Source organism: Pleurodeles waltl, chromosome 1_1 (assembly GCF_031143425.1).
Source record: "Pleurodeles waltl isolate 20211129_DDA chromosome 1_1, aPleWal1.hap1.20221129, whole genome shotgun sequence".
Classification (NCBI taxonomy): domain Eukaryota; kingdom Metazoa; phylum Chordata; class Amphibia; order Caudata; family Salamandridae; genus Pleurodeles; species Pleurodeles waltl.
In genome coordinates this window covers 865,134,565-865,154,683 of record NC_090436.1, presented here as the reverse complement: position 1 = coordinate 865,154,683, position 20,119 = coordinate 865,134,565, and the positions used below count along the sequence as shown (strand labels likewise).

The 20,119-nt window shown below is 45.4% G+C and overlaps 1 protein-coding gene across 1 annotated transcript in view; it reads left to right on the top strand.

The window, feature by feature from the left end:
• Positions 1 to 20,119, top strand: part of KIF27 (kinesin family member 27) — a 455,459-nt gene that overhangs the window by 35,350 nt on the left and 399,990 nt on the right. Inside the window, exon 3 of the mRNA XM_069229770.1 lies at positions 7,783 to 7,983. Coding sequence (XP_069085871.1) covers positions 7,783 to 7,983 — 201 coding nt within the window. The remainder of the gene's footprint in view (positions 1 to 7,782; positions 7,984 to 20,119) is intronic.

Genomic DNA, 20,119 nt, shown 5'->3' with positions numbered 1-20,119 from the left:
ATATAGTAATTGAAATGGTAGTGACAGAAGGACAATACTTTATGCATTTTCCCCTGTAAACCTTGCCTGGGCTGTAACCCACTTGTTTCCATACTGGCTATGGAACATCATTGTGCATTCATGTAGTTCACTTCCAGTATTGGAATGTTAGTGCTCTGGGACTGTTTGAGCCTGGAGGTGCCAGAGAGAGTACAAGTTTTCTAAGCATCCTGTTGTCTCCCTTGTGTATTATGTATATAACTGGGTAAGTTGTCATTCTGTTTATAATTGGCGTTTTTCCTTCTCCTTACCGTAAACTCTAATGTCAAGCTATATATGATGATTAAGTAGTTGTTATGGGTGTATTTTCTATTTTTGTATGTCTGTGGACCAACCCGCAGGTCCGTATGTAGGTCACTGTGTTTATTGTTCTCTTCGTCTGGTGAACAACAGAATCTAAAATGTGGATGACGTTATTGTTGCTTTTATCTATTATTTTACATTTGTTTTGAAAGTAACCGTATGGTCCTCTTTACCTTATGGGCCTGTATAAATCCCATACTATACATCTGTAATGTTATTTCTCAAAGGAAGTTAGTTGGAAATGTGGGCATGTAGTTACTTATGGATTTTGTGATTTGTCATTGCTTATTGGTAATTTCATACCATTTATTTAAACAAAAAAACACAAGAGCAAGAGCTGCTGGCTAGAATTACTGTCTATTTAATGGCCAAAAAAAAGGTTAGCTTTCTTTAGATTTTTCAATCCTGAAATTTGTTTATGGGGAGGATTAGCATGTGACCTTTTACATTATATATTTCATATAGTGGGAGCATGAGAAGACAATATTCCGTTGTTCTTGTAAGGGAAACCTAAATGGCATTGGAAGAAATGTTGGTTGCTTGCACGTATACATATCTTCACTTCATAATGAAAAATATTTAGTATTTCAGTTTTTGCTGTTAACATATATATCAGTTCCCCACTTTCACATGCACATCCTAAGAAGGAACAAAGAAGAGGGGTACAAAAAGTAGCTGGCAGCATGTTTTTGCCCTGTGTCGTTTTGTTGATTGAAAAGGTGCTATATTTTTGATTTCCCGCCACCCCCAAGAGCCAGACGATCATGCAGGCTCACTGTGGGGCCTCCCTGTTACATAGACTGAGAATCCAGGGAAGTGCTCTTAAGTCATGGTGAACACCTAAAATGCCCCTTTTTGAGACAGTTTCGACTGCACTTCCTACCTGGCCTTTGTGGGGCTGGTTTTGATCGCAGTATAATTAGTGGTGAAGGACAGGCATTTTATCCTACCTCTTTCAGATCCTGGCAGACTCCCTTAACAGGGGTCTTTCGCAGCCATCTGTGTGAGTTATATGGGTGTAGAACCTGCTTGCGTGTCTGACAGAGTGCATGAGGGAAGCCATTTTAGCATCCCTTTGTGTGTATCACACTCTAAGATGGTAGAGAGATTCGGGCAAGGCTGTCCAGGTCTCCGCTGTCCTGCGAACTTGCAGCTTTGGCATTACTTCACATTCTCTAGTGGTATTCTGTATGGAGTTACTGACCTACAGGTGGATATGTCAGACCTGCCTGGGTGTTTGCAGCTTTGCCCCCTCTTTCTGACTGAACCGTATTAAGAATGTGGCCAGTTGTATGAGCCTAATCCTCTTCTACTTATAATATGGTTGAAACCAGTTGAGGAAATCACCAGAGTTAGAGTCAGACTTTTACTTCTCTGGCAGATATGTCCCCACAGGCATGTTTACTAACTCAGGACAACCCTTAGAGGGGTGTGTTCTGCTAGGAGGTTGATATCCTGGAGCTTGTCTCTCCATATTCCATCCCAGAAGTCACAGAGAGGTGAGAAGGATCTTTGGCATGTTCCCATTTTAATCACCTTGGGACAGGGGAGCCACTGGAATTTGCCTGAACCATCCACTTTTAGAAAATCCTAGTTGTCATGGTAGGTCATAGAACATCCGGTTGGAGGAACTGCATCTTTGCCTCCCAATGAAGTGACAAATCAGTCCCTCAAGACTGATCTATTGAGAAGAAACAACACCGTAGAAGCTAGTCATTATCCTTAAAGCATAAGAGAGGTCCTAGGCGTAACTGATTCCCAGCCTGTGAGATAGGTAAAATGATGTAGCAAGGCCCTTCAGGTATGTGTCTAGCTGCAGCCTTTTTTAAGGGCAGCAAGAAAGAAAGAGGCTTAAGACTTGGTCCATGGGTCTGTCCTCTTTTCAGATTCATGAAGTGAGGAGACAGACTTGCCTCCACCCTTCCCCTGGACACTGGAGGTAGGCTTCTCCAGGACCAGGAATAACCCTGACCACAAAGCCATAATTCTGGGAGGAATGGTTTCTCCAGTCCTAGGAAAATAACATGTCCATCCTAGGTTTAGAGTGTCTCAAGAGCCTCAGATTATTATTTTGGCATCCAGGAACCCTTAGGCACAAGACTAACTTATTGGTGTGTAACTTTCAATGAAGATTTGAGTGGAGCCTAGGGATTTTACAGAATGCAAAACAGAACGATTGATGTGTATTGTTAGCCAAGCAAGAAATTCAGACAGTCTCTAAATAAACATTTAAGGAATACAAAGTAAGAAGAAACTCAGTTTGAAAGGGTTCATTTTATGACAGAGCGATAAGATCAATCCTTGGAGGCAGTCAGAGAGTCTCTTGGGTAGTGGGCATGCATTAAGATATGACACAAGAAAAAATAACCTGGTGCCTTTTAAATGCTACAGCTGCATGGACATGTGTGTTAGCTCTCTCAGTGATACTATGTAAAGGCTGAAATACATGGGAGATAGAATGGAACCCTAAGGCACTTGATATGCCTTGCGATGGGTGAGAATCTGAAAGAGCCATCTGAACAACCCCATGCAGGTGTCAAGAATAGACAGGAGGACCTCAATATTCAGTGTATTGAACACCACCTGGATAGTAGCAGATTAAGTGGTGCATCAAGAATAAAAGTTAGACTGATCATGCCAGAGAAGGTGTAGAGTAGAATAAATATGAAAAATGTTTTTTGGACACATGTGTTTTTTAGTGATCAAGGGCAAAACCTGACTACATTGAAGAGGTCCTGGGAAAATATGCAGTGAAATTGATGCATTTATGCGAGGGTCGACAATCCGATAGTGGTTACTCTTTTTCTTTTTACTATATATTTTTTTGTTTTGCAAAAAATATAATAATGAAACATGCGTGCAGTAATCCCACAGCACACCTACAGTTCCAATGCAGTGTGTATATTGGAACAATACCAATCACAGCTTGGCTGGCACATAGGACCATAGCAAGTAGTTTGGGTGTCAGTGTGAGTGCCAAGTACCCAGCCCCCCACTGCAACTGTCATCCACTACGGCGAGGGCCCCAACCCTGGAGGAAACCCAAAGCCATCTGTCAGGCCCTGGCATGCCCTCCCCTGTCCCCAAACCTCCTCAAATTTCTTAAGGCATTTTTCTTTTGTACACCACTCTCTCCTCCTCCGTGCTTGATTCCTCCACTCCTGCCACCTGGGCTTAGTGAGCATGACAGCTCCCCCCAACACCTGGTTAGATCTTGCTTGGCTACAACAAAACCCAGCATGCAAAACAGCAGTTGCTTCCTAGGGAGGTCCATATCATTGGATATGTCTAAGATAACTGACTGTGGTGATCTAGGAATGTGAGCCCTCAGCTCCTATTTCAGCTCGCCAGTTGCCCCTTACCCATTTTCCAAGATGTCTCCCAGCATTTCCAGAGTGTGTGACTGAATGTGCCCTCAGCCGTACAGCAACGGAGGCATATCGGGGTGCTCGCTTTTCCCATTTTATAACACCCAGATCTATTATAATGTACCGCTAGCTGGGCCAAACGTTCGGGTCCAAATCTAACATGGCTGTATGGTAGTGCGTGTTGTGCAAACCATTCAAACAATTATGAACTTAGAAACCCCAACTGAGCCCCCACCCCGCATTTCCAAGACGAGGACCAAAAACTACCCAGCACCCCAACTCGGGAAATGTCTTTCGCCCACCCCATTTAACAACCTATCGCATTCTCTTCCCACTTAACTAAAAGAAAGCCTTCTCCCCCCCACTCCCACCACTCTCACTCATATCCCATGCACCGTAACCAGCATATCACATTAGGGCACTGTTCAATGGTTAGTGTTTGAGGCTTGTCCACAGGCTCAAAGCCAAGTAGGTGGCGCAGGCCCCCCAAAGTCACTGTCTGAAGAGCAGACCACCAAGATCCTCCTCAGGAAGTAGGTCTCCGCTGTGTCTACATGGCATTCCGGCTGCAGCATCCCCTCCTCGTTAGGTGCCCGGCCCTCACCCAGTCCCCCTCTGGGACCCCTCCAGCAGTCTCATCCCAGCAGGCATCTGCCCCCCTTGGTTGCCGCAACGGGCTTTCTTCCAACCACTCCCAGGACTGTTGCAGAGAGTTAAAGAATTGGGCCTTACCCTGGTTAAGGTGGGTAAAGCTTCATATATTTAATATTCAAGGCCCCCAGCTTTTGTTTTGTGGACTCAAAAGTTTTCCCCAGTTGCAGAACCAGTTTAGTAAAATCTGGGAATATCAAAATCCGTGTAGATTTGTACTTAACTTCTCCCAAGTCTTGAATGGCCTGGAGCACTAGGCCTCTGTTCCTATAGTTCAGGATTCATGCTATCAACAGGGCTCAGTGTGGCCCTGGTTGGCAGTTTCCGCACCAGGACCCTGGGCACTCATTTGATAATAAAAAAGTGGGAGAGTTGGCCCATCAGGACGAAGAGCCACACCCACTCCTTACAAGAACCTCTCGGTCTGCAGACCCTATACCCCCTCCAAGAACCCAAAGAATTGCAAATTATTATGCCTAGGGTAGCCCTCAGCGTTCTCCATATGGGTCGCCAGTTCCCCATAGTGGACCCTGAATTTCTGAACACTCTGGCTCAGGTCCCGCACCCTACCTTCCAGCGTCATGATCTGCCTTTCCACCTCAGTCATCCATCCCATAGTATTTTTTCAGTTGTGTCGAAATAGGACTACGTCGGCCTCCACCATCCCAATCTGAGTCTCCAGTGCATGGCGCGAGGACAGACATGCCAGAAGGTTGTTGTCTGTCCCCAGGTGGTGGCACTCCCATCCATCACAGTGACATTCTCCGCAGGCCCCATGGCGCTACCCCCTGCGAGGGCGAGGCCAAAGGCCTGGGGAATATGTTGAGTTTCCCCTATTTGTGTGGAGGATCTTCCTCACCATGTTGGTTGACATTGTAGACACCTCCAAGAGAAGTGTTGGAAAAGTGGCCCACCAAGCCCCAGTACCCTGCAAAGGATGGGTGACAGGAGCAGCTGCATTCCGGCCTCTGGACACCAGACCTCAGGCCACCGGTAACCGAACAACAAGGAAGATCCCTTTTGTTACTGGCACATCAGACTGGTGTACCCGCAGCTGTTATCGCACTGACGTGAAACCAGGCACTGGACTCAGGAGACCCCGCAAGGCCACCAGGAGGCCGGCCAGACCCCACCCATGTGGGGCACATGGCACGAGCAGCAGCTGTTTCATTAGAGTTGGGTCTTTGGTGTGCCAGTGAAGGGAGGAGGGACACTCGCCCCTCAACCACTCACTTGTTTGTCGTGTCAGAAGCCAGACAGTATCTCCTGTGGTCACCCCTCACCTGCTGTGGGTGACTGTCTGTCTCTGGCTCCTCCACACTGCTGCGGCGCAGGGGACCAATGTCAATCCTCCTGCTGCCGTTACCCTCCGCAAGAAGTCACTCCCTTGCTGGAGGCCAGAAAGTATCTCCCCATGGTCGCTGCTGACCCATTGTGGGTGCCCACGTGTCCCTGGTTCCTCCGCACAGCCACAGCCCAGGAAGCTGATCTTGATCCTTGTACCGTGCGCCCTGGCCACCAAATCCTTCAGGGCTCCAGTGTCCCCTAGTGAAAGAGTTGGGGTAGAAAGGTGGGTAAGGCCCACTGGCAGGCGCTGCCCATGGCACCCGGATCACTCCCCATCAACATGAGCCATTCCGGGCCCAGCTCCTTGGTGCCGGAGCCTCGCGGACGCTTTTTTGGGTCTCAGCGGTCCTCCTGGAGATCGCTCCAATTCTCCCCTGGGGAGCCAAGCTACAGGGCTCCAATGCCTTCCTGGTTGCCGCCTGTTGTTGGGCGAGCCATGCTCCATCGCGGGCCGCTGACCGGGGCCCCGGCAGCACACAGATGCTGAAGGATGTTTGGTGCGGCGCAGGAGCACTCTCATATGACAATCACCATCAAGCGTGTCACAACCATACCCCCCTGCAACCTCTCATTGAAGTTACTCTTGATCAGATATGCCAGAAAAGGGTTTTTCAATGAAGAAGTAGGTTACATTTTGGCAGAGATAATATTGAAGTTAGCCTTGAGCAGTAGGGAAACATTGAACTAGAAATAAACAACATGAAAAGAGGGACACAAACAATCTATTTATAGGGCATATAGCTTGGCCAAGATGTTATTTAGAACGGTGTAGACTTTAGAAGTAAATATACATACATTTTAGAAGCTATTTACAATGCATGGGAAATAGCACCAAGAGGTGGGACTCTGCTGAACCTAATGAAAAATTCACAAGGATTGAGTCTGAGGATAGGCTCAGTAATATCTTGAGATTTAACCTGGGTACATGAAAATATGTTGAGCAGGCAAATGGAAGAAGATTGCATGTATTCTCAGGTCTCTTGGGCTATCATATTGTTTGATTCTTATGTCTGAGCTTGTCTGGGTAATGTTTGAAATGGTTTGAACACAGACAGTATTAGTGGCAGCTGAAAAATAAAAAACTGTAATTTGTTTAGCCTGGACAATCTCTATCCTATCAGAACTTGTACTGTGTTTATCTATTAGGGGACAGTGACTGCAGGACATATTAGCAAGGGAAGTGTCTCGCCTTTGTTAATCCATTAGCCTCTCCTCTTCCTTCAATGCTTATGCCTCATTATGGCAATACTTCTTCAAGGCTGATTGCCCATATTTGCAACTTAGGTTTGAGGAGAAGGAAAAGGAAGTGATGGAGGTAGGAGAGGTGCGAGAAGAAGAAGCTAAATTCACTGTTAGCTAAGTGCTTAGTCAGATATTGTTACTATTACAGTGCCACGTTTCATGTAAATATTTCAGAGTAAATTAGTATTTGGTCCAGTGTGTTTCCTGAAAATGATTCAATATTAGCTTCTTTACTTGTACCTTGGCTTACACTTTTGGATGTTCAATAATATTCATTTAATTTACTTTCCTGTGTTGGTGGTCCTCCATCATGGGTACCACCGTTTTATTCTATACTCCTAGTAATCGTAGATGTATTTGGTCCATCTCCAGACAAGTAAGATGGCCACTTGCTGTGTAAAGCCAGATGGGGTAAGGTGAATAACAAAGAGTAAAGTATGCTAATTTGTAAACTAAATAAATGGCTTCTCGGTCTCCTTCATGAAGATATCTGGTAGCTGGCAAAAGTTAAAAACTTTTCTAAAGTAATATATCAAGCAACCCATCTTTGATCCTGCTGATAATCAAACAGGTTGTAAATAGATGGCTTTTTCTTTTAATTTCTGTTTAATAGCAATAACTAAGTTATCACATATGATTTTATAAATATTAATAGCACAAATTATTTGATCAATCGTATCTGTCAGTTCATGTTTGATATTTCTCCTGAGACTTTCCCCAAAACGCTGTCATTTTGTTATTGTAATGCAGTCAGCAGGATGAATTATGTCAGTCCTAACTCATGATTAGTAAACCTACTAAATCTTTATATGCTTTTTTGCTTTTATCATAGCCTCAGTAGCTGAAGATGAGAAAGGTATTATACCACACGCCATTCAAGACTTATTTGAGAGCATCTCCGAAAACCATAACATTGACTTCAGTGTGAAAGTGTCCTACATAGAGGTGTACAAAGAAGACCTGCGAGACTTGTTGGAGCTTGAGACATCAATGAAAGATTTGCACATTAGAGAAGATGAAAAAGGAAATACAGGTAAGAGTATATCTTACTCTATACACAATCCTTAAACTTAGTGACATCAAGAGTCTGGATGTCACCTAAATATCTAGGAATATACGACCTTAACAGTCTCTTTGCTTTTGCAGATATTGAGAGAGCAGAAGTTGGCACCATTCTCCTTAATGCAGTTGCAGGGCACTCCAGAGCCTGTTCTGTAGCCAGTATTCAGTACTTCCTGTGCTCACTCCCTATAAGACTCTCTCACCTTGAGTATTGAAATACATACAGAGAGATTGGAACTAATAAACCTGTTGGACCAGGAGTAGTTAGACCACAATTTGCCAAACCCCTCCCAATTATCCTCGTATTAGGGTACATGTTTTGCCTTCATGCTGTTCTCAGTCATCAGCTTCTTGAATACAGAGAGTACAAAACTAAAGGTTATGCCGTTCAGCTTGATCCATCAGCCTCAAACCTGGCTGCACATCTCATCCACCCACGTATAGACCCCAAGGCCTGACCCTCAGCTACAGGCCCCAGTCAGTTTGTAACAGCCAGCAGTGTAAGTTCTGGTCCAGCTGTCAAACCCATTTCCAGTTTTGGCTGCTTCAAATGGACCTTCAGAGATGGGCAATTGCGTATGAATCTATCTCTGGAGCACCATCCTTGCTAAAGGTCTAATTTGGTGGAGCTGGACACCAACAATTGATCTGTAAAACATTTTCATAGCAGTGGTCCTATACGCCTCTAGGTGGGGTTCTGCATTTTTACTTTTATTTCCCACTGCCCCTGGAAGTGACAGAGAGCCGCAGATATTCACCACCCATTCGTGCTGACATTACTTCCTTTCTTTCTCTGCCTTTTGACGCAGCTCTTCTGTTTTTTGTCAGTGGTCCGAAGACTTTTAACACCTCCACTGTGTCTTACAGAACGATGCCCCCACCCAAGATCATAGATTTCAAGCCAAGCTGCAACTGCAGGAAAGAGATGGTCACAGATCCCTACGAGGTGTGTTTTTGGTGTCTGGGCTTGGGACACAACTATAAGTCATGCTATAAGTGTGATCTTATGCACAGAAAGGAGATCCAAGACCCGGAGGCAAAGCTGTATGTTGCTAAAGACGAGAAGAAGTTCCATATTCAAAGTCAGGGGTTCAGACTCTGTCTCAGTCCCAAGGCCTCTCCTGCGTCCTTTTATGTTCATGTACAAAGTCTTCTTGTTAGTAAAAGTGCAAGCACAAGCATAAGAAAGTGAAGGGCGACTGGACCCTATTCCATCACTCTGACAACAAAGAGAAGATGGGAGGATCGCACAGTGTCATTTAAACTCCTTCAAGTCCTGTGGCCTTGGAACCGATACCTCTGTTAGTTCTGATGTGGCATACATTTCCTGGGCTCCCTTTTACCTCGTAGCAGATCAGGTGTTTCAAGGAGATCATGGTTTAAATTATCAGTGCTTTTCTGGCTCCTTCTGGTGTGCCTTTAGGCTCCATGGAACCGCAGGGGCCTCCAGTCAAGTTACTGCTGGTTGTTCCATCTCTGTTGCTGTCTTTCCCCTTATGACCCATTACTGAGCCCGTACCAGTGGCAGTACAGACTTCTACTCCAGCACTGAGATCCACACCATTCCCTGCTATCCCAATGCTAGTAGCAACATCGACAGCATCAAATGATCATCTGGTGCGTACGCCAATGTCGAACCTTCAGCTAACTTTGGCTCCATTGCCTGACCAATGTTGCACTACGAAATAACAAAAGCACAACTGGTCATCTAGCAGCCTGAGTGTAAGCCAGGGCCTCTGCCATATCACACTTACCAACAGAGGCTGAATTATCTCTTTGGTTCTGACTCCAATCCTATGCCAGAGTAGGGGGCACCACAAGATGTTAATTATAATGAGGGTGATGAGGATGACTTGCTCCTCACCTTGTTATGCTCTTGATGCCTTACAGAACAGCTGTGGGCATTTTATTTCCTCTGAGAGAGTGTGACTTGGGCCATTAACAGAAGAAGGTGCCTTATTTGCAGTGGTGATGCACTAGAACGTCAGACACCTTACTTTGAGACAAAAAATGTTCTAACAGAGATTTAGAAGTGTGGGCCAGTGACTTCTGAGCTCTCAATTCCTCCTAATGATGCCTCCACTGATACTTTGATGGCTACTTGGTCGAAGCCTTGCTCTTGCCCTCATGTAAATACGCAGGTGACCAGAGCTGTGCCCAGTAACCCAGATTTTCTCAGTAAGCATCCCACCCCAGAAAGTACAGGCTTCAATCAGTAAGGTATATCCAGTCTCATTTCTGACCACTCCTGCAGATAGAGAATCCCAGAGGATTGATGCTTTTGACAAGCACTAATTCTGTTCCAGCGGTCTTCCCTGCAGTCTGTAAATGTTGTTTGTCCACAGGACTGTTACACACATTTCCTTTGGGGCATGACCAGTGAGATTTATCAGACACTCCTGGAAGACCGTCTTTGGCCCAGTTGATCAGTTGGGCAGGATGCCGCCAAATATGTTATCCACACAAGGATGGATACTGCAGATTATCTGTGAATGCTAACTGGTACCAGTAATGTCCTTCGTAGACAAGCGTGGATGCGATCCACTGGATTCTATGGCGATGTACAGGCCTCCCAAATTAATATGCCTTTTGATGGGTCTGGCTTTGTCAGTAAGAAGGAGGACTCTGTATTTGTATTTGAATGCTTTAAAGACAGCAGAACTGCAGCACTTTCCTTCTGGCTGTTGGTTGACCCCTGCCAAATAGTTTCCATAACAATTCCAAATGTTTAAAGGCTATTCGAGAGGACTGGGATATAGACAGAGACAGCTTTCCCAATCAGCGATGCTGCATAACCCCAGTTCTTTCATGGGTGTGAATGCGATTCTGTCAAGCAGTGTGTGGGCCAGCAGGGGCATAAGTCCTCTTATTCCTCTTCCAGTACTACAGTAGCCACCAACGCATTTTAGTTTGCCAGTAGTGGTCCTTGCCTAACTAGTGGGGGCAGTAATCAACAGATGGGTCTTACAGATTATTCAAACTGTCTGTGCCCTGCTTTTTCTCTCCACCCCACCTATATTCTTCCCTCATCAGGGCAAATTTCAGACAAGCACCTATAGATTCTTTTACAAGAAGTGCACATGTTGCTCTTCAAGCGTGTCATTGAGAGGGTGCTGAACTAGGAAAAATGAGGGGTGTTGTTACTATTGCTAGTTCCTTGTTCCAAAGTAAGAGCGGGGCCTCAGGCCTATTCTGGACCTTTAGCCTCCAAATGCCTTCTGTTAGAATGGGCGAAATAAAAGTGCTCATGCTGGCCTAGATCATGTCTGCTCTGGACCTGAGTGACTGGATTGTGTCCTTGGACTGCAATACACACATTTTCTGTTCTGCAGTACCACAGATGTTATCTGCAGTTCAAGGTAGGTAAGGAGCATTTTCAGTCTTCTGTGCCCCCCTTTGGCCTCACCAGTGCCCGTTTGCGGTTCACGAAAGTGATGGCGGTGGTCGCTACCCCTTTTTAAAGGTTGAGGATATCAGTATTTCTGATGGATACATCTAGCTGTGAATTCTTCACCTTTTGACTATCCCAGTGCGCAGCATTCAACTGAAACTTTTCCCTAGCTCTCCACGTCCACGAGGATGTCATAATGGAAAGGCTCCGCGTGCAACTCTTTCTGACGACATCGGAGCCATAAGGAGTCCTCATCGGCGTGCTGACGTCAGTTCCTTTTTCCCACGCCTTCAACGTGTAACGGTTTTACTTGGCTCTCCATTGGTGATACTCTGTATCAGAAAGGGAAGTCGTCTTTTGTCCTGTTTGAAACTATGTCTCCTACGAAGAGATCAGGTTATAAACCATGTAGAGAATGTGGGGGTCAAATGTCTGTGACTGACCCTCATGTGGATTGTTTGCGGTGCTTGAGTTCGGACAACAACGTCAGGAAGTGTTCGTCGTGTCCCCAAAGCGTTAATGGAGAGTGAAGCAAAGCTGTTTCTTGCAAAAGCAAAGAAGGAAGAAAAACAGAGTAGTCTGAGGTCCCGGCCTCACTCACAGTCACCATCACATCCGTCGCTCATCGAAATCGTCCATGAAGGAGCACAAGAAAAGACGGCGCCAGTCTTCCAGGGATGTGACTCCACGGCTTTCTGTGCCTTCTCTGAAGTCACACAAAGGGTTCCCGGCACCATCGATAGTGGAGATTCTAGCTTTGCCAGTGGCACCGCTACTAGTGACTCCCCCAGATCCGGAGCAGGAAGAGATTCTACTGGTATCAGACTCTTCTCAGCCTGCTCAACAGGAGTTTCCAAACTTTCCTGCTCCTGGGAAAGATCCATCCCATTTTCTTAATGCCATATTTGGCATTCTCACCAGGGCCATGACTCCCTCAGGTGCGCTGGCTGGCTCTAGGGGTCCAATGTCCTTTTCATTGGGAGGATTCCTGACGCCATACCAACAGGCTCCGTTCAGGCCCTTCTTACCTATGGCCAGGTTGCCTTGGCCTTTGCCGGCGCCGCGGAAGACAACTCCATCACCGACTGATCTTCTGCAGGAATCATCAGCGCCAGTACCAACCTCAAAGAGGTCTCAGCCGACGTCATGTCACTCTTCAGTACGATTGGCATCTCCAGTACCTAGGTCACCGGTACTGGTTCCGGTGTCACCGACGTCAGCTTGTGCTCTTCTAACGCCATTGCTGGAGTCAGACTAAGATCAGAAGAGAAACTTGAGTGCAGCCATTCCCATTGGGGTCACAGTTTACTGCCACATTGACTTAGCAATTCAAACTAATTTCCAAGGCCTAAGCTCCCTTTTTACTACACCTAAGTTGCCTCTAAGGTTGGCCTTGGATAGCCCTATGGGCAGGTTGCTGTGAATGTAAAAGGTAGAGCATGTAACTTTATGTTTTTACTTGTCTTAGTAGTGACAAACAGCCTATTTTGTTTTTCACTACTGTGAGTACTGTGCCTCTCATAGGCTTGCATTGGGAATTCCCTCTAAGTGGTAATTTCTGATCTGTGAGAAGTAGCATGGGCATGTTTGGTATCTTTGGAATGGTAGTAAGAAATCCTGTTTACTGGTGTAGGTGGATTTTACGTAACTATTTTAAAAATGCCAATTTTAGAAAGTGAGCATTTCTTTGTGCTTATAACTCTAGTGCTTTGCAGCCTGACTTCAATCCACATCTGGGGCAGAGTGATAGCTCCACTTGGTGCATGCTTTCCAGACAGCCATAACACAGGAAGGGCTGGGTGTGACGGAAGAGGCAGTTGTATACTGATAGTCATCCTGAGCTGGGGAGGTGGAGGGTTGTTCACACCTTACACGTGAATAGGCTGGGTGGCATAAAGGACTCACAGGACTGCTTTTCTGTTTGTTGCCCTGATGCCAGCTGCTGTCTGACTCAGTGTTGCTAAAGGACTGCTGTTTTGCAAGGAAGAACCGCTGTTTGGTCTACCCTCCTTATATGCTGGCCTGCTGACTACTGTCTCCCTTTGGGCATTAACCTCTAGTGTTCTCCAGGGGTCTGTTTGCTGACCCCTGCTCCCTCAGGGTCCCACTCACCTGTGGGATCCTCTGGGGCCCTGAGGTTGACAAAGCCAACCTTCTGTGAAGCAGTGCATGGGAGCGTTTCATAACCTTGCTTGGTTCTCTGTTATTAGCGCATGGTGAACATTGGTAGTGGTTAATGAATGCTTTGTTTTGTTTGCTGGACCAGCGCTCCAGCATGGAAAGAACAGCTGGGAGCGCCTTATTTCCAGAAAGCGCCTGCTGGGTGCTGCGCCTGTGGTGGTCATAGCACATGCCCACATTGCTTTGCGCTTCTCCCCACCGTTGCGCTCTCCAAACGGGAGAGGGACGCCACCGCTACTGAAGGAGTACCTGGCCCAGTGGACTAGAGAGCAGCCCAGCTCTGTGGAGTTTCTTCATATGTCATGTTGTGGGAGGGTCTCAGTTGCCAGAGGGCAAACCACCAAGCCGACGAGAAGCCTTAAGGACCTGGCCCACCTCCCTTCCATCATGCTCCAGCATCTAGGGAATCCCTCAGCACAGCCGTCCCCACCAAGAGACGAGCGGGAGGGCCTGTATGCTGAGGAGAGATGGCGTCTGAGGGCCGGGCAGCACACTGCAGCCCTAAGGAAGTTACTGCGGAGGGCAGGGCACCTCTGACATCAGTGAAGCCACCTCATGCCCCTCCTGTTGGCTGACCCATGGAAACTCCTTGTCGACCTGCGATGCGAGCAGGAATCACCAGGAAGGGCTCCGACTTCCCTAACTGGGGCTAAGTGTTACCTACATCTCCTGGGTCGGGCGCTCGTGAGATCTTGTGGCTTGGCGGGGTAACACCTCAGTGGAGGCTTTATGCCCCCCTTCCATAATTACCACTAGATATTGGCGGAAATGAAGAAGTACAATATTCCCCATAGTGGGGGTGTACTGACAGGTGTGCCCTAAAGTCTGGAATACTGTACACACCCTAATGTAGATGCAGAGACTTCTGCATCCACCACTAAAAGGTATGTTGTTCAGCATTACCATGCCCCTACTAATAGAAGGGCAGGTGGCCTTGGGTTGGTGTCTGCCCTTGTGGATTCTGGTGTGTTCTGCTAATGTTTTCTTTATCTACCAATTCTGTGATATATGTCGTTCTAGCCTTATTAGGATTGGGGCCACATGTACTATCCAAATAATGTGGTAATATGTTTCTGGTGACCTTTGGTCATATACAGACCTCTTGATGGTAATTTCATATCCTGATGCTGTAGGTATGTTATGTTTACCTGATACACTGTCAGGATGGGGGGTATATGACTTTATCCCATGACAGTATGACATAGGTTGCTGTTTTTTACATCATCAGATTAATGAGTATTGTATGAGGAATTGCATGATATGCATAGTAATCATGATCCATGTCACTTTTGGTCTTATGCCATATTTACAATATAGATATATATTTTTGTATAATTCTGTGTGGAGCTTCATTTGCGGTGTATTGATTATATCACTGATGTGAGTGTGTTGTGCAAATGCTTTACAAATGACCTCTGGGGATAAGGCTAACTGCTCTATTCCAAGCTACCAGGGGGAGAGCACAGGTTATCTTTAGTGTGTAACTTACTCGCCCTGAGTAGAATGGTGGGTTCTGCCTGGCTTAGGGGCAAACCCTAACCAATGAGAAAACTTATTTCTAACAGAAAGTAATTAAGAAGTTAATTCTGTGTTTGTAGCATCTTTCTTAACTTGAAGGCTTTGTCTTTCATCCAAGGCCTTTGGAGCTGATAACATCTTGGGACTTCAGCCATTGTTTTCAAAGCAGGGAGCATTTTAGGAATGTTTCTGTAGCATCGGCAGAAATCATCCTTCAGTACAAAGGGCTTCATATGATTCTAGGATGTGGTCCAAGTGTTTAGGCAAAGCAGGTATGAGGTGCAGTTACAGTCCAGAGAAGAGACCGAACAGAGCAGGTTTAAGTCCCATTTTCTGGTTTGAACTTGACTGTGACTTGACTTTGAACTAAAGAGTTCTCTATCAGTCAAAGATGAAACAATGATGCAGCTTTCAAGAGTGATGTGTCTTTAATCTGATTTGTTTTAGAGTTGAGGGTAAAATGATTGTAAGTGGATTAGAAGCAATGAGATACACGGAATTGTTTCTTTCATAATTAAGGGATGTGGTTACATACCCCCCAACTTCAAACCATGCTAAAAATAGAAATATATTGTTTCCTCAGCATCACTTTCTTTTGCTATGGAACTGTGTCATGTGGCTGACGGAATTTAACACTCATAAGGGCTTATTTTTCTTGACTAAACATCTGCCTATTCATTATTTTCAGATGATGTAATGAATGAAGTAAAATCTGATGCCACCTGTACAGGAGAAATGCATGTTTTGCTTGTAGCATAGGGTTATCTATTAAATTGTTCCTTATACATTAATGTCAGTAAAGACACTGAATACATGATGAGTGCTAATTACGGAGCTGGGATGTTCATACTAGAGAGTTATGTAGATAGAGGGAGTCACCTTCTGTTGCTAGTAACAAAGAAAGTACCATAAAGATCACTATTAAACTTAGGTCATCACATGTATTATTCAAACGAATAAGGACTGGAAAGTACTTAATATAGTTCAGAAGGTTCTGATATGGTCGTCTGAGAAAGGTCACTGCCCTTCAGTGGATTAGCTCCTTGCTCTTGTCATGTCACTTTCATCTTCACTTCACTTTGACTACTGGATGTTGACTAACCGACTGAAGCTGAACATGGTGCAAACTGGTAGACAAGTCTATACGAAAAGGACATCTATCACCGTCCACTAACTGGCCAAACAGCCTGGTTCATCGTAACCCACCAAGCCAAGTAAGGGACATGGAGTGATTATGGAACTTAGTTTTTCCCTTGTGACAGGGTAATCCAGTCCAAGGTTTTCTTCTATATACCCCAATGTCTATAACAAACCTTCCCTTACCTAAAAAAAACACAAGCCATCGTTAACCTAGTGGTCTGTGTCTAGACTATAGCAACTAAATATACATTGCAGCCCACCTCCACCTCCAGGAAATCTGCACACTTCAGACAATCCAGAAAGTGGATATTATACCGCTCCTTTCCCTACATGTATGGTCTCGAATTTCACTAGCCCTTCAATAATTTTACAGCTCCTAATGGCTAGACTTATTACCTTAAAAGCAACATGCATTGCATCTGTATAGTATTTGTGAATAATTATGTTGTTTTGTAATTGCATAATCTATAGCAACATTAAAGAAGCATAGGTGAAGCCAATAGGTTTCACCTATACAAGATCTATTGGCAATGTGTTTTTGTCATGTTGTATACCAGTGTGGCTGCTGTTCAGCATGGCTAAAAGCTAGTGGTGTGGGATGTCGTAGGTTGGAGTGAGGGAGTAGAGTGTCAGAGAATGGATTTGTTGGACTAGAGTGTCATAGAGTGGAATAGAGGAAGTAGAGTGTCATAGAGTTCAGTTCAGGGAGTAGAGTTCAGTGGCAGAGAGTGTCGTAGAGTGCAGTCTCATGAAATAGAGTGAAATAGGATGGAATGAGTTGGAGTGGATTGATATAGTTGGGTGGATTGGATTAGGGTAGAGTGGGGTGGATTGAGAGGAGTGGGGTGGATTGGATTGGTGGATTGGAAGGGGTGAATTGGATTGGAGTGGTGTGGATTAAAATGGGGTGACATGGATTGGGTGGATTGGAGTGGGGCAGATTACACTGGATTTGAGGTTAGTGATTCATTTAGAGTGCTGGAGGGGGATGGAGTGAATTGGATTGGGGTGGAGTGGATTATATTGGAGTTGGGGTCGTTTGGAGTGGGGTGGATTAGATTGTCCTGGAGTTGGGTGGAATGGACTGGAATGGAGTGTGGTGGATTGGATGGGATGGGATGGGATGGATTGGATTGGATTGGATTGGATTGGGGTGAATTAGATTGAGTGAGGTGGATTAGATGGAGTGGATTGGGCTGGAGTGGGTTGGACTGGTGTGGGGTGGACTGGCATAAGGTGGAGTCAACTTGAGTGGGGTGGAATTGAGAGGGGTGGATTGGATTGGATTGGAGTGGGGTGGAGTGGACAGGAGGGGAGTGGATTGCAGTGAGGCCAATTGAATTGGAGTGGGTGAGTTGGATTGGTGTAGGGTGAATCGGACTAGAGTGGATTGGATTGGAGTGAAATGGATTGGGGAAGCGGGTGAATTGGATAGGGTGGTTTGGAGTTGGGCGAATTAAAGTAGATTGGACTGGAGTAGGGTAGATTAAGGTGGATTGGATTGGAGAGGGGTGGATGGATTGGGCTGGAGCGGGCTGGTTTGGACTAGAATGGGTTGGATTGGATTGAATTGGAGAGGGGTGGGTTGGATTGGAATGGGGTGGATTGGAGTGGGTTGGATTGGACAGGAGTGGGGTGGGGTGAATTGGACTGGAGTGGGTTGGATTGGATTGGAGTAGGTTTGATTGGACTGGAATAGGGTGGAATGGATTAGAGTGGCATGGACTGTGGTGGATTGGATTACTGAGTGGATTTGGATTGGAGTATTGTAGATTGGATTGAGATGGATTGATGTGGGGTGGTTTGGAGTTGATTGTGTTAGATTGGATTGAAGTGAATTGGTTTGGAGTGGGTGAATTGGGATGGAGTGGGATGAGGTGGATTGGATTGGAGTGGGGTGGATTGAAGTTGGGCAGTTTGCAGTGGGGAAGATTTGAGTGAGGTAGATTGTTTTGGACTGGAGTGGAGCAGATTGGAGTAGGGTAGATTGTTTTAGATTAGAGTGGAGCAGATTGTTTTGGATTGGAGTGGGGTAGAATGGAGTGGATTAGATTGTGTTGGAGTGGGGCCGAGTGTTTTGGATTGGAGTGGGACGGGTTGTTTTGGATTAGAGTGGAGCAGGTTGTTTTGGGTTGGAATGGGGGGATTCTTTTGGATTGGAGTAGGGCAGACCATTTTGGATTGTAGCGGGGCAGATTATTTTGGATTGGAGTGGGGCAGATTGTTTTGGGTAGGAGTGGGCAGATTCATTTGGATTGTAGTGGGGCAGATTGCTTGGGATTGGATTGGAATGGAGTGGGTTGTGGTGGTTGGAGTGAGTGGGATGGGATTAAAGTGGATTGGAGTGGACTGGGTTGGATTGGAATTGAGTGGCCTGGGTTGGATTGGATTGCAGTGGGGTGGGTGGATGGACTGGAGAAGACTGGATTAGATTGGTGTGGGGTGGATTGGACTGGAGTGGGTTGGTTTGGGCTTGAGTGTGAAGGACTGGACTGAAGTGTGTTGGATTGGACTGGACTGGAGTGGGGTGAATTGGATTGGAGTGGAATAGATTGTGGGGGATTTGAGTGGAGTGGATTGGGATGAGGTGGATTGGATTGGAGTGGAGTAGATTGGATTGGGGTGGCTTGGATTGGTGTGGGGTGGACTGGATTGGACTGTGGGGATTGTGATGGATTGGAGTGTGGTAAACTGGATTGGATTAGAGTGGGTTGGATTATAGTGGGGTGAATTGAAAGAGGGCAGATTGTGTTGGATTGGGGCAGATTGTTTTGGATTGGAGTGGGCCAGATTGGAGTAGGGTGGATTGGGTAGATTGTTTTAGATTGGAGTGGTGCAAAGTATATGGCAAACCGCCCATGTCATAATGGGGCGGTAATGACCGCCGGCCTGTTGCGGTCTTATCACTATTTCTGCACCATCTGCCAGGGTCATAATTAGGGCCTTCGTTTTTTTAAGCTTTTGGTTAGTGACTATTAGCCAGTACAGGACAGCCTGTTACATTACTTACCAAAGCCCCGAAGAAGCAGCAAATAGCAAAGCTGTGAAACAAATGTTGAATGTATTGTGGTATTACTTTAGTGGGTAGAGTCCGTTAGATAAAGGGTTGAAACTAAACCTATCCCATTGAAGGAGAGTATTGATATAGACTACTAATTTTTTTTACTGATTTTTGTAGAATGGTATTAATGAATCCGATAAACACAGACCATAATGTAAGTTTTGTTGTTTGCCTTTCTGCCAATTGTAAGACCTGTTGTTACAGTGGTAAACTGATATTTGGCAAATAGAGTTGTTTTTAGGGAACTGTCAACCGTGATGGGTCGAGGCCAGCAGGACCACTGGTACTCTTCATGAATACCTTTCAGTTTCTCTACAACCCCCTACATAAGAAGATGACCTTCAGCCCCTGTTTTTAGCTGTAGGGAATGCTGTGTAACCCCCATGACAATAGGAACACACAAACTATTAATAGCGTAATATGATTCTCAACTAGGGATGCATTTATGCATCAGCCTTTTAATGTAATTAATATGCATCTAACCCCTTAAGGTAATAGAGAATGGACTTTATCCTTGGTTGAAGAAAAGAGAAGTCGGCTATATTTTATATAAATAATTGTGCATCAAATTGGCATTAAATATACACCAAAGAGTGTTTCTGCCATGAGAGCAGTCATATGTACATACTCAGTGTCTCTGTTATAAATGTTATTTAAAAGATTTGCATACGTTTGAACCTTTTGACACTATAACAATACAAATATTTCAATATAAGGACACATTATATTTGCCCTGTTTTATATCATATGAAGATGTATGACAACATTGATGATGTGAAAAAGGTACCAATTATGTTGATCTGTGCTATGGAAATA